At 42.3% G+C, this 15,506-nt stretch overlaps 1 protein-coding gene across 1 annotated transcript in view; it reads right to left on the reverse strand.

Moving 5' to 3' along the window:
• Positions 1–754: 754 nt before the first annotated feature.
• The window catches only part of DYNC2LI1 (dynein cytoplasmic 2 light intermediate chain 1), a 36,169-nt gene continuing 21,417 nt past the window's right edge, over positions 755–15,506 (reverse strand). Inside the window, exons 12-13 of the mRNA XM_066595565.1 lie at positions 12,816–12,908; positions 755–1,083 (exon numbers count right to left, since the gene is read on the reverse strand). Of these exons, the coding sequence (XP_066451662.1) occupies positions 1,012–1,083; positions 12,816–12,908 (165 nt within the window). The 3' untranslated portion in view covers positions 755–1,011. The remainder of the gene's footprint in view (positions 1,084–12,815; positions 12,909–15,506) is intronic.

Here is a 15,506-nt window from a genome sequence, read left to right on the forward strand (position 1 = left end):
ATACGCACAATCAGCTGATTGGTCGGGGTCCTGAGCGATGGACCCCAGCTGATAGCTATTAATGACCTATCCTGAGGACAGGTCATAAGTAGTATTCTCCTGGGAGAACCCCTTTAAACTGCGATCAGCTGTTGAACTTGGTTTAAAAGAAAAAGTGTTGCACCAACACTTTTTGATCTAAGATTAGCAAAACCAACTTGATCTGCAAGCAAAGGTTGAACTTAAAGTCAAGCACATGGTGCCTGTAATCAGGTAATCTGCGCAGCATTCATAATGATAGTAATAACATGGCCGCTACCTGCAGCAAATGTGGCTGTAATTTCACCCCTCATGAAAAGCCTATCAGGCCATCAACCAATTCCGCAGCCTTGGATTTCAGCTGCTGAACTAAATGTCCATTTACACACACAGACAATCGCTTAAAATTCGACAGAAACTGACAGTTTTGAGCAATTATTTTGTATTAGCTACCAATAGGCTAATCAGCTAACTAGCTTCATTTGCATGTATTTAAAGAACAGCAGGTGGTCTGTTCTCTAAATACATCGCTATTGTTCTCCAGCACATGCCCATGATATTTTCCCATAGAAGCTAAACCGTTTTCTTATCTCTAGCCGCCCGCAGTAAAGCAGATCTCAGATAATGCTGTTGCAACAACTTGGGCAGAACGATTGCTCCCATGATCATTAAAAATAAAAAAATAGAATAAAAAGTTTACAAATCAGAATAAAAAAATTAAAACAATTGGTTTGGTTTCCGTATGTATTTTAATTAGTAAAATAAATAAGATAATACATTCCCTTTAGGGCTGGGTTGATATAAAAAATATAACACACAACACATTTGATAAAGCAACTACTCTAAAGCAATATCACCATTATACTGCATATAGTAGTTTATTGTATTTACATGGAAAACATGCAAACTTTTGTTTTAGGCTTACTTTTCTCTTTTTTAGGTAATCGCAAAATTTGTGCAAAAAATGTAACCTGACCGTAATAAATAATACATTTATCGTACATGAAGTCCAAGAGTCATTGATTTCCAAGACTTGTCGGCATTCCTTTTGTACTGCTCCAGCTCCTACAAAATATGACAAATATATTGTATACTAAGTTTGTTATATACGTAAAAGATCAAGATATAGTAAATAGACATATAATATATAGGCATTAAATATATTTAGCATATTCAGCCAACATCACAAAGCAAAAAAAAAAACTTTGTTTGAAGTAATCATCATTCTGCTACCCCACAGTTGCAAAATATCTCCCTTTTACACGGGCCAATAACTGTAAACTAGCGTTCGTTAGAGTACCAGCCTTTTCCCGCGTAAACAGGGCAGTAATCAGCCAGCAAATGAGCTCGTTTCTCAGCCGATCATATCTTTTCTGCAGCCTGTGTTGAACCTCATCAGGGGAAACAGGACAAAAATTTAAAGGGGTATACCAGGCATTTATTACTGATGACCCATCCTCAGTAGTTGATCGGTAGGGGTTTGTCGCTCGGATCACAGATTGATCAGCTGTTCAATGATTTCATTAGGATCTGTGCCTGCAATTACGAGCACCAGCCACTAGAAAGAGGTCGGAGCTATCTTCCCAGACGTCTACAGACTGTTGTAAGGAAGAGGGGATACTACATAATGGTAGACATGGCCTTGTCTCAATTTTCGTGAGATGTGTTGCTGCCATCAATTTCTAAATTAGTTCATTTTTTTAATGAACTACAAAAATGTCTCACTTTTACCTTCTGATAAGTGTTCCATGTTCTACTGTGGATAAAATATGGTTGTAGGAGTTTTCTGAATTATGGTATTACTAATGCATTTAATTGCATATTTCCTTTACATTTAGCACAGTGACCCAACTTTTGGGGGGATTGGGGTTGTATGTATATAAGTTTGTTACTGGTTACTTTATTCAGTCTATATTATATACTTAGTAACATAGTTTGTAAGGCCGAATGGAGACAATGTCCATCTAGTTAAGCCTGTTTATCCTCCTGTGTTGTTGATTCAGAGGAAGGCAAAAAACCCCAAGAGGCAGCAGCCAATTAGCCCTTTTGGGGGAAAAATTCCTTCCCTACCCCCTCATGGCAATCAGACTAATCCCTGGATCAACCCCTAATAGTTCCTACCTGCCTGTATACCCGGATTAACAATTAACCTAAGATTTATATTCTGTAATATCCTTCCGCTCTAGAAAAACATCAAGTCCCCTTTTAAACTCCTCTATGGATTTTGCCATCACCACTTCCTCAGGCAGAGAGTTCCACAGTCTCACTGCTCTTACAGTAAAGAACCCTTTTCTGTGTTGGCGATGAAACTTGCTTTCTTCTAGACGTAGCAGATGCCATCTTGTTACCATCGCAGTCCTGGGTATAAACAGATCATGGGAGAGATCCTTGTATTGTCCCCTCATGTATTGATACATAGTTATTTGGTCGCCCCTTAGCCGTCTTTTTTCCAGAGTAAATAATCCCAGTTTTGATGCCTCTCTGGGTATTCCAGTCCCTTCATTCCATGTATTAGTTTAGTTGTTCTTCTTTGAACCCACTCCAGTACTGTAACATCTTTCCTGAGCACCGGTGACCAGAACTGCATGCAGTATTCCATGTGGGCCCTGACAAGTGCCTTATATAGTGGGAGGATAATGTTCTCGTCTCTCGCCCCTATACCTCTTTTAATGCACCCCAAGACTTTATTAGCTTTTGCAGCAGCTGACTGGCATTGATTGTTCCAGTTAAGTCTACAGTCCACTAGTACCCCCAGGTCTTTTTCCATATCACTTTTCCCTAGCGGTACCCCATTTAGTGTATATTGGTGACATCCGTTCCTCCTGCCCATATGCATAATCTTACATTTATCAACATTGAACTTCATTTGCCATTTTTCTGCCCAAGCCCCCAGCTTATCTAGGTTCGTTTGTAGCCGTACCTTGTCCTCCGTTGCATTGTTTATATTGTATAATTAAAAAAATAATAATAATTATACAATGTAATATGGTGAATAAAGACCAGAACAAAATAACAAAAAGGATAAGTAGCCAATGTAATATAAAATATATAAAATGTTATTAATCCATCAAATAATATATATGCAACATATACCTGAGAAACACAGGAAGACAATGGGAAGCAAAGCTGATGTCCGTTGGGAGAAGAAAACCTCACATCAATTGTGAGGCTTAAATTGGGCTGTTTAAAGGATTCTTAAGGGTTAATGTCCCTTTGATAACTAAACATTTCAAAGGCTGTCATTATAATTCATGATACTAATCAGATGACCTGCAAACCAAGAATTAATTCTAAGATAGATTAACCACTTTGCAACCTCAGACAATAAATTTAGGAAGGGCAGTTAGTAGTGGTACAAGGGACAATGACGGTTCAGCGATATGATCACAACATCCTGTGGCCACATGTGTTCCTCTCGTGGCGGCTTCCAAGAGACATTTTCCACAGAGAGACTACTCAATCGCCTATAGCAAGGGTGTCACAGGAATGCCAGGTGTATTGCCAATAGAAAATGTATGGGATCATTTGGGACACCAACTTTGACAGCCTATGAGTTTGCACAATCTAGAGGCTCAGTTACAGCAAATGAGAAGCAATATGCTACTAGAGCCTCCATGCCCGCCTGTATCACATCTTGTATCCAATCTAGAGGCGGTACAACAGGGTACTAGAGCCTCCATGCCCGCTTGTATCACATCTTACATCCAAGCTAGAGGCAGTACAACAGGGTACTAGAGCCTCCATGCCCGCTTGTATCACATCTTACATCCAAGCTAAAGGTGGCCCAACATGGTACTAGAGCCTCCATGCCCACCTGTATCACATCTTAGATCCAAGCTAAAGCTGGTACAACAGAGTACTAGAGCCTCCATGCCCACCCGTATCACATCTTGTATCCAAGCTAGAGGCGGTACAACAGGGTACTAGAACCTCCATACCCGCCCGTATCAAATCTTGTACCCAAGCTAGAGGTGGCCCAACAGGGTACTAGAGCCTCCATGCCCACCTGTATCACATCTTAGATCCAAGCTAAAGCTGGTAGAACAGAGTACTAGAGCCTCCATACCCGCCCGTATCACATCTTGTATCCAAGCTATAGGCGGTACAACAGGGTACTAGAACCTCCATGCCCGCCCGTATCACATCTTGTATCCAAGCTAGAGGTGGTACAACAGGGTACTAGAGCCTCCATGCCCGCCCGTATCACATCTTGTATCCAAGCTAGAGGTGGTACAACAGGGTACTAGAGCCTCCCTTCAATAAATGATCCCTCTGCTCTGATATTGTAATCACTTATGTTACAATTACACAGAAAGTTTCAGCCCATTCCCAGGACTCCTTCTAGATGCTTGATTTCTTTGGACAATAAGTGTATTTACTGAAGCTGTTAGACCAGGGGTCGCAAGTGTCTAGTGTTTAATAGTCATCATATCGTATGGCTATAGAACAAAGGTTATGTTTTATGTATCCCATAATAAATTACTGGTTCCCAGATCAGCGTTATGTTTATACGGTAATTCCTTATACAAAACCATTTTATTCCTCTAAATCACTCCACATCAATCCCTGTATGGGTACTTGTTGCATTTCAAGACAAAAGAATGAAACATGACCATTAAGGGCTAATGCCCACGGACCGATGTCTGCCGCGTTCCCCACAGCAGAATAACACAGCTATTAAGTTCTATTGAACCTAACAGCTTTTCTGCCTGTCAGTGCTCACATGCGTGATTCTGCGGCCTGATTTCCGCTGCAGGAAAAAAATCGCGACATGTTCTATTTCACTGCGTTTTTCCACAGTGGAGGTCTCCATTAACGTTTTCCCACGATCACCAGTGGGGATTTTGTTTACCAACTCGGTACTCTCGCGGCGTAAATCCGCAGGCGTATCCTGCTCCGTCCGTGGGCATGAGCCCTAAAGGCCTCAGGCACGCTCCAGTATTTGAGCTTGTTTGCAGTCCGTGTTAATCCATAGACAGCATACGGCCTCACTGTACCCTAACAGGCTAGGCACATGGACATTTCTTTCATACAGGCTGATAGTCCACATGAAAAAAAACAAAAAAAAAAACAACTCATGACATGTCCTATTCCCTTCTGTTTCATGGATGAAAAATAGGCCATGCTAATGCATGTCCATGTGCACGGTCCGTGTATATTGGACAGCACATTAACTAATGTCATGTGCTGTCCGATGAGAGTTGTGCCTAAGCCTCTATGGTGCAATTCGGATTTATTGCTAATGTGAACTTAGCATACAAGTTCTTAAGTCCTTTTAACCCTCTGTTGTCTCAATGGTATTAGTTTTTTTTAACCCTGCATGGTTATCTCTTCCTTCTGGAGAAGACTCAGTCTTTGGCTTATATTCCCAATCATGTTATAAGGCTTATTACATAGTTGGACAATGACTTATAAGGAAGCTGCCTTCGCATTTAAGCTGTGGCAGAGGCAGTGGCAGAGGCATGTGCAAACCAAATTTCCCAGAGAAGCATGGCATGGCCTGTAGATCTCCTCACACCTACTTGATAAACACACCTAAAATAGGAATTTAAAAGTTCGGCCTTCTCAACATCATTCTTAAGCAATTCACCATTTACAAGATGAAAATAGTGAATTGGTTAAGAATGATGTTGAGAAGGCCGAACTTTTAAATTCCTATTTTGTATCCGTTTTCTCTCAGAAAGTAGATGGAACATCAACTGATCTTCCCTGTGCTATTGGGGGAATAAAATAATGCAGGCTGCTGTAAGCAGAGAGATGGTGAGGGAACACTTAGCTAACTTAAATGAATTTGAGTCTCAAGGTCCAGATGAATTACATCCTAGGATACTAAAGAAAGCAGCGGAGGTAATTGCTGAACTACTTGCCATAATCTTTGAAAATTCCTTGAGAACAGGAGAAATCCCAGAAGATTGGAAAAGCGCAAATGTTGTCCCTATCTTCAAAAAAGGGAAGAAGATGGATCCAGGAAACTACAGGTCTGTGAGCCTGACTTCTACACTGGGAAAGATCTTTGAACAAATTATTAAACAGCGTGTATGCAGGTACTTGGATGAAAATGGAGTAATTAACCAGAGCCAGCATGGGTTTGTAACAAACGAGTCATGCCAGAGTAATCCAATTTCCTTCTATGACAGTATCACCGACTGTGTTGATCAGGGAAATGCGGTGGATATAGTATATCTTGACTTTAGTAAAGCATTTGACAAAGTATCTCATACCATACTTATTGAAAAAATGACCAAATATTGGATTGACAAGGCAACTATTAGGTGGATTCACAACTGGCTGAGTGATCGTACTCAAAGAGTGGTCATAAGTGGCTGCACATCCAAGTGGAAGAATGTATCAAGTGGGGTACCACAAAAGACTCTGTCCTAGGCCCAGTGTTGTTCAACATTTTTATAAATGATCTGGAGGAGGGAATTGATGGGAAACTGATCAAATTTGCCGACGACACAAAGCTAGGAGGGATAGCTAACACTAGGGAAAAGAGGGAGAGTATTCAAAAAAATCTAGAAAAGCTTGCACAGTGGGCAGTGACTAACAAAATGGTATTTAACAAGGAGAAATGCAAAGTCCTACATCTGGGCAAGAAAAATGAAGAAAGCACATACAGAATGGGAGGAATTGGGCTAAGCAGCAGCACATGTGAAAAAGACTTGGGTATACTAATAGATCATAGACTGAACGTGAGTCAACAGTGGGATGCAGCATCCAAAATGGTAAATACAATTCTGGGATGTATTAAGAGAAGCATAGAGTCTAGATCACGTGAGGTCATTATCCCCCTCTACTCTTCCTTAGTCAGACCTTATCTGGAATATTGTGTCCAGTTCTGGGCACGCCACTTTAAAAAGGACAGACAAACTGGAGCAAGTTCAGAGAAGAGTTACCAAGATGGTGAGCAGTCTGCAAATCATGTCCCATGAAGAACAGTTAAAGGATCTGGGAATGTTTAGCTTCCAAAAAAGAAGGCTGAGAGGAGACTTAATAGCCGTCTACAAGTATCTGAAGGGCTGTCACAGTGCAGAGGGATCAGCCCTATTCTCATTTGCACAAGGAAAGACCAGAAGCAATGGGATGAAACTGAAAGGGAGGAGACACAAATTAGATATTAGAAAAACTTTCTGACAGTGAGGGTGATGAATGAGTGGAACAGGTTACCACGGGTGGTGGCGAGTTCTCCTTCAATGGAAGTGTTCAAACAAAGGCTGGACAAATGTCTGTCTGGGATTATTTAGAAAATCCTGCACTGAGCAGGGGGTTGGACCTGATGACCCTGGAGGTTCCTTCCAACTTTACCATTCTATGATTGATGCTCTCCATAAGGAGAAACTGTAGCCTTCCCAACCCACATTACAGACCTCTTACCCAGACAGCTAGAAACCTACTACACACTGCTGAAGGGCAAAACCAAAAACAGCCTAGCTGTTTTGGCTATGTTTTCCTTCTGAGGATGACCCCGGTTTGGCTTATATCCTTAAAGCCCATTTACATGCAACGATTATCGCTCAAACTATGTCTTTTGAGCAATAAATCGTTGCGTGTTAATGCTACCATCGTTTACTTTTCAGACAAACGATGATTTTTAGGTGAGCATAAAATCCATAGTTCGGCCAGAGAGCTGACAGCAGGGACCGCATGCTGTGTTCTCCACGGGAGCACTGATTACATTGCATTCAGCTTGCAGCCCTGCAGCAGAACAAAGGAGCTGTATGCAGATAACAAACCACCTGCTGTTCTCAGCATACAGCTTCTAGATGCTCATTTACATGCCCCTCCTACTGCTTTGTGTTTAATAGGACACGTGCACATAGGTACAAGTGCATTTCGGTCGCGGAAATACGCTGCGTATTTACATATCCGAAAATCGCCTATGCACCTGTATCTGGTCAATTGTTTGCGTTACTATCCCTTTAAGGATATGTTAACACAGCGGAATCTGATGCACGGATTTCCCCTCTAAAGCTGCATCAGAAACCTGTTGCTAAGCTATGTATTTCTGCCATGGAGGCACGTGCGGCTTTACCCCTTGTGAATGGGCAAAGCTTGGTGTGGAGTTTCTAATGTGGATTCATGTTAAGAAGTGACAAGCTGCTTCTCTTTTTCGCAATCTTAAATCCATAGAGGAAAAATAAGAGTCATGAAAACAGCGTCTTATGATTGCCATTCAAATGGAAGAGGGATTTCATCTAGGTTTTGGTGCGGAATTCATACCACGCCAAAATCTGCCATATGACCATACCCCAATACGACATGAAAAAAAATCTCAGGTAAAATTTTCTATTGAGGAACATTCAAATCTTCCCCTATCATTCGAACTAATTAGAAGCTTAGTAAAGTACTGCGGTAGTGCACCAATAAAGGATAAATTCCTATCTTATTTTGATAAGATAATCTTACAATATTGACGCCCAGGATGACACATCAGCACGAAACCTCAGAAGAAGTAGTGAGGAGTGCCAACTTTATTGAGGAGATGTCTGGAAGAGCAATCATGTAAGAGCAAAGGGCATCAACACCCACTAATTAGCACAGTGAGAATTGTCATGTACTATCTAGAAATAATCAGTGCCCTTTGATTAATTTACAACTTTCACCACTTGATGTGATTTGACTTGCGCTATTTACACTTGGTTATTGGTCAAAGTACTGCCAATAAGTCCCGGTGTGTGCAAAGACCAAAAAGAGGCCTGGATCGAGGCAATTGGAAATCACCTGGCCACTAAAAGAAAGGGAACCCTACGGGCACCTTCACACTGGCATTTTTGTCGTGTGTTTTTTTAACACGAAAGTCAACAGGACTTTCTAATGTTAAAAACGCATTGTGATTTTTTCATCTGATGCCTTTTTAACATTAGAAAGTTCTATTGACTTCTGTGTTAAAAAAATGCAGCAAAATCGCGTGAAAAAAATGTGCGAGAAAAACGCCAGTGTGAAGGCGCCCTACAGCTAATAAAACTTGAAAAATATTAACATGTTAAAAGCGACCCTCCGGTCCTGGATAAACCAAGATGACCAACCGCTTCTCTTACTACCTGTGCGTTAGAATGCACTACACTACATGCTGATCTGATTGGCTAGCTTCGCTTATGTGAGCCGTACTGGCCACTCACAGCAGTGTGTAGTGTCTTAAGGCCCATTTAGACACAGCGATTATTTTTTGAGCGACTTTTGAGCGATAATCGTTGTGTCATTTACAGCGCAAGATGATCGCTTAAACGTTGAGCGATCATATTGCGCTCGGGGGGGAGGATGTAGAAGACAAGCTGGGCCGCTTGTCTTCTGCATCTAGCTGTTCTCTGCTCGGAGTGCCCAACTGTTATACAGCCGAGCGCTCGGAGCAGAGGATGCAGAAGACAAGCGGGGTGTCCCCGTTTTTCTTCTGCATCCAGCTGTTCTCTGCTCCGTGCGCCCGGCTGTTATACCCCCGAGTGGGGTATGGAGAACAGAGCTGGACCTCTCTGTTCTTCATACCCCGCCTCTCATCAGGGAGCGGGATACAGCTGAAACAATAGTATCAGCTGTTTCCCGCTGTAAATCCCTTGATAAGGCTCATCGTCATCTTTCAGCATGCTGAAAGACAACGATGAGCGATGGCATAACGAAAACTGCACAATGTCAGTGCAGTTACACACAACGACTATCGCTCAAAAGACGGCTTTTGAGCGAATTTTGAGCGATAATCGTTGTGTCTAGACAAATGATGAATACTAATACACAGTGTGCATCAGGTACCAGAAAATAGAAAACTCCAGCAACTTGACCGTGGAGTAAAATTTAAAGCTTCTTTCTGGAGTATCCAAAAACAACAAAATGCGCAGAAATGTTCACTGCTTGACCGAAGCATCTCCGTCGGCACACTCGTCCTTACTCATGGCTAGCAGGATACACAACTGACATTGATTTAAAAGCAAATGACGAACCAATAGCTGGACACAAAAGCAATGAAACTCTTTATACATAGGATATGCACATCATAAATGAAGCATGCCAGATATTATCCTAATAGGTTTCTATACTTTGTCTGTACCAAAACACAAAAACTGTTTTTGATGAATCTCAACAAAATGTGTTTCTACATCTGACCAGTTCTCTGCTTTTTATCAATGAAAGGACACCGCGGATCCGCAGCAAATAGCGCCCATAGCATGCTGTGGGAAATCGATTTTTCCTGCACACTTGCGGAAACCAATTGCGGTTTCCACAAGCGGAAAATCAAAAAAAAAAAAATCAAAAAAAAAAAAAAAAATCGCAGCGTGCTCCATTTTTGTGAAGATTCCACACTGACAGCTTCCATTGAAGTCAATGGAAGCCGTCCGATCCGCGGCCCTTCCGCAATTACATTGTTGAAAGGTCGCAGATTCCGCTTAATCGCTAGGCGATGGCGTGGGAAAAGCAGGAGTTTCAAATAAAAAAAAATCTATACTGCGGATGTCCGACGGCTCGCTAAGCAAACCATCCGCAGTACAGATGGAAAACGGAAAGTAAAGGTACGTGCGGACGCCGCTGCTCCCAGGGACGGATTCCGCTGCGGGATTCCACATGCCGAATCTGGCCCTGCCTTGTGAGGTGGCTCAAGACAGATGTTCACTAATCCTTAGCCTTAGTTTTTGGGTGATACATCCTATATATGTCACAAAGGAAGGCTTAACTTACCTCCTCTCAATTACAGACCAGCTATGGTGGAAGTATTTGGATATAGCAAACTCTAACTCCCAGCTAGAAACAAAACTGCTGAGACCCTGTCCCAAAATGCACTAGTACTGGAGGGTGGATATAAAACACAGTTTTGTCTTTTGCTTTTTTTTTATCACATTTTCTAAAGTTTGGATGGTGATCGTGCAAAATTAAGGAAGAGGAGGATATCATGATAATAAGTGTGAGGACCCTCTTATACTGTAAGGGTGGTTTTACAAGGGACGACTGTTGGGTACCCTACAGCTGTCCCAACAATTATCACCCTCGTACTTTCAGACAGGAACAATAGTGGTTCACTGAATGAAGGTGGGGAACACGGGAGGTCTCTTCCAGCCTCCCGCAACCAGAGTAAACAGGCAGTTGTTCGTAGATGAATGACTGCCTGTTTACAGCCTAGGGCCTTGTGTGGCACGAGTGTTAGGGCAGCAGAATTCAGTCCTAAGCTCTCACTCATGACCTGAAGGTTCAATCCCCGCATGGATCAGTTAGCCAGCTCAAGGTTTACTCAGCCTTCCTAGGTCAGTGAAATTACCTGAAAGCGCTGCAGAATAAGTTGGCACTATACAAATAACAAGTTCCCCTTGCCCAAGCAACTCCAACAAGTAAGCAATTCTCGCTCACTTACCCTGAGCACCCCTAACTCTAGTATCATGGTTTGTCACATGTTGGTCCTCCCTTTTACTTTCCTTATTGAGTAAAGCTGGATTACGCATTAGATTAATGTCAGCAGTACCCACTGATTTTGACCTTCTTCCGACAGCAGACGTTGGGGGAAAGAAGGATCCTTGCTCTTGTTAAAATAAGATGCAACCAGAGGAACTTGGCGTCGGCTTACTCCCCTATTCCCATTCAAAACACATGCATGGTGGGCCAAGCCGAGTGAGCAAATGCATTGGAGGTTCAGGAGAGATAGCTGCATATGTATGGGAAGGTCTGTTTAGAGAACAGCTATCTAAAATCTCTGGCCAGCTCAAACGGGTTATCCAGCCCCCCCAAAAAATCTGAAAGCTGATCAACACACTGTAACATAATAAAAGAAGTCAAACTCACCCAATCCCCCACTGCTCCTGTTTAACGGTGCCTGCTGACCCGCTACGTCCTGTAGCAACATTGATGACATCACAGGGACCTGTGTTACCTGAATAACCCCATTAAATCTCCAGACGGTCCTAATTAAAATGGGCTTTTATAAAATCCACTCCACAGGGCAGGTAACTCTGGGCCACTGACCTTAATATACTGTGTTATAATGTGCAGAGCTGATATGCACTTTCCAAATGTTACTGATAACTTGTTACTTTATGGTATGGTGTCCAACTCACAGATAAGCCGGAGAGAAGTACGAGTTGAGGGTCAGGGTTACTCCCGGTCAAAAGCTCAACGCAGATCTAAAATCTGTGCCGCATATCAATTTACGCTGCAGATTTTTTTCCGAAGTGTCCAGGTGAGGCAAAAAGAGCCTTAGGATGGATTTAACACAGGAGAAGTCATGGAAGTGCAAGGAAAAAGACTGATGAAGAGGGATTTGGACAGTGAAAGGCTGAATAGGTGGGATAACCAGATTATTGGTCCTATGGTGAGGACAAGTTGGATGGTAGGAGACAAGAATCTAAAAATTAGGAAGACGCAGTATGCTGGAGAACGTTGCAGACCTGTAGGAGCGTATTGAATGTAAATGTAATATAGAACAGGTAAAAAGTGTAACGACTGACATCCGGCAGAGGTGTTAGTAGAACTATTAAGACAAAAAGGTCAACTTGGCCGCAGATGTTCAAGAGAATTCTGGTAACCAAGCTGGGGAATGAGCAGGGTCAGGAATAGCATTTAAAGCAATGTCAATAGTCAGGTAATGCTGGATGTAGGAGATGTTCTTTAGGTCTAGGTGACAAGACTTCAATGCAAGGAAAAGGGGACAGTTTTCTCCATGTTCCAGAAATGATCCTCACCATATAACATGCCTTTGTAGGGTATCACAACACACCTATTGCTGATAACCCAATATCAACTCTGAAAACCTTCACACAACTGTGTGACTAGCAGTGAATGAACTGCAGTTAACTCTTTGGGGGTGTCCAATAGTAAAGCAGACATACCTGATCCTTTACAGCCCGCATGGCATCGACGTCCCTTTCTGCATATTGTGAATCTTTTGCAGGGTCCTTTAAATCTTTTGAATCGTGTTTATTCTATAACAAGAGAGAACAAAATCATATTTTACAGCTTGAAATAATTTGAAGGCATCCCTAAAAAGGGTTGTGTAGGTTAAAAAAAGAAAAGAAAATAATTTTCATGTATATTTTCTTAAGTAATTCTGTATTACTACCCATTGATTTGAATGGACACTGTGTAATGCTTCAAATCCCCTGTGGTGGCACTGCAGGGAAACTGAACACCTACTGCCTGATTTCCCCAAAGAACAGATGATCAGTGTGATTGTCAGCAGGGACTCTTTATGAAGAGCTTACTGCCCTTCAAAAAAGTAGGGCTTGTTCAGGATTAAAGGGGTATTCCCAAAATCAACATTTATCAACGATCAGTAGGAGAGGTGATAAAATTCTGATCGGTGGGGGTCTCCGCAGTGTTTTTACTACAGTTTGCTTGGCTGCGTTTTGCCCTCTGCCATGAGTTCTTGTTTAAGGATTCCCCTTGATACGAAGGAGGGAGTTTGAGTTCTCCACTCGGTTCATAGGGAGCGTAGGGCAGTTTTTAACCTGCATTTGGGTGTATCCTCTTTTTCTCATATGTGATCCTTTGCTCTTGATCGTGATCATATAACGTTTTCTAAACGGAGGAGGGAGTTTGAGTCTTTCACTCAGTTCATAGGGAGCTTAGGGCGGCTAATGAGTGTTTCTTTGTTCCAAGCAGTCTGCAATATGTATTTTTATCCTTTAACAAGTGAATTTGAATGAATATCTAATAAAAATAATATATTTTAGGGAACTTGGTATAGGAGTCCAGGGATGCCACGGTCATACTCACCTTCCCCCAGTTTCCTCGCTTCATGCATGGAGCAGACTCCTAGGCATATTTCTCTCATAATGAAAGAACAGTGCCAGGACTGCAGGTGGACAAAGGAAAGAACAGGAAGGCAGGTGACTATGAAAGTTATAGCCCTCTGTCCTAAGAGTCCATAACCTTAGTTTAAGTGGCCCATAAGACGTAACAGATTCCCTTTTTAGCACCGGCTATAAGTGTTCATGTGAATATAAAGAAATTAATTTCCTAATTCAATTCTGCAACTTTTTAATAAACTCAACTACCCAGCAGAGGTAACTCTAGGCCGTTCACCTTTAATAAGCCGAGTGTTATCATGTGCTGAGCTAATAAACACTTTGCAAAGGTTATTGCTTCTTTTGCCCTGGAGTGGTCAGTTGTCAGAATGACATCTAAGATAATCATTTACAGTTGGATGGTTCACATTTATTGTTGCATCTATGGGCAGCTTTTATAGTGATCTCACGGCCCTGCCATTGGATTATGGCCATCCGTAATCATTTATACAATTGCAAAAGAAAGTCAGAGTTAATGACTTCTACGAGAACCAATTGGCCAAAGGTGTTTCAGTTGCCCGGTTGTAATGCAAGTGGTTAAAAATAGGTCCAACTCTGTTAAAACACTGTAATAAAAGCAATGTCCTCAGACCTGACGATCCAGCACTGCAATGCCACGGCTCTCCCGGCCTTTACTTTGCAATTACTACCACCTGACCACTGCAGCCAGTCACAGGCCAAAATGGTCAGATGCCATTCTCCTGGCATATCTGCTGAAATGCTGTGTGTGAATATCTCAGGAGAACAGCATCTGATTGTTGTGCCAATCAGAGCAGCACTCAGCTGTCATTCAATGACACCTGGGTGCTGCCTCTGATTGGCCACAGTGCACAGCCAATCAGAGGCAGCGCTTTCTGGAGGCAAAGATTTTTCCATCCCCGGCCTCCAGAACACAGAAGACGACTGCCGGGGCCAGAGAGAAGAGCTGGACGGCTCTTCTATGTCAGTTAATCTTTTTTTTTTTTTTTACAGTTAGCCATGATTTTCAGGAAAAGGCTTATATTTCAAGCTTTTCCCTGAAAATCATTGCCGCGGTGGTAGCCTTCATTCCATTGCTTTCAATGGGGCTGCAGCAGTGCCGGCCCCATTAAAAGCAATGGGACAGCATCGTGGATCTCTGCAACAGCTGTGAAAAGGCATTCCTTCATCCCCGTGGGAATGAAGGAATCCCTTGCCATAGCTGTCACAGCTGTCTCAGGGGAGCCCAATGTACTCCCTATGTTTTCAATGGGGCTAGCACTGCTGCCGCTGGCCCCATTGAAGACAATGGGCGATATCGCAGATTCTTCTTTGCGATGCGAGGTTACAGTGAAAACATCGTTAATGAGAATGAAACCTTTGAAAATCATTGGTTTCATTATAATGCGGTTTCACTCACTCTCGCATCACAAGGATAATGGATCGCCAGAGGGTGTTCACCCTCAAAGAGTTGAAATTTGGAAGTGCAGGTTTCACAGGTGCTTTTCCCACTAAATAAAGGCATATAAAGCCTGGTAATTGACAAATCTGTTACCAAGAAAGACTACTTAATGTCAACCATGCCTTGATGCAAGGAAATTTCAGAAGATGTGTTCTCTAGATGCATTAAGCTGGGAAAGTCTACAAAAGCTTCGCTTAAGACCTCGGCGTACATCAATCCATAGTAAAGAAATGCTGGGAAGAACCAGACAATGATGGTCCATCTTCCCCTCCTGGCATTATGCAGTGAACAGCTTGTAACATCATTACAGGCTA

Source organism: Eleutherodactylus coqui, chromosome 3 (genome assembly GCF_035609145.1).
Source record: "Eleutherodactylus coqui strain aEleCoq1 chromosome 3, aEleCoq1.hap1, whole genome shotgun sequence".
NCBI lineage: Eukaryota > Metazoa > Chordata > Amphibia > Anura > Eleutherodactylidae > Eleutherodactylus > Eleutherodactylus coqui.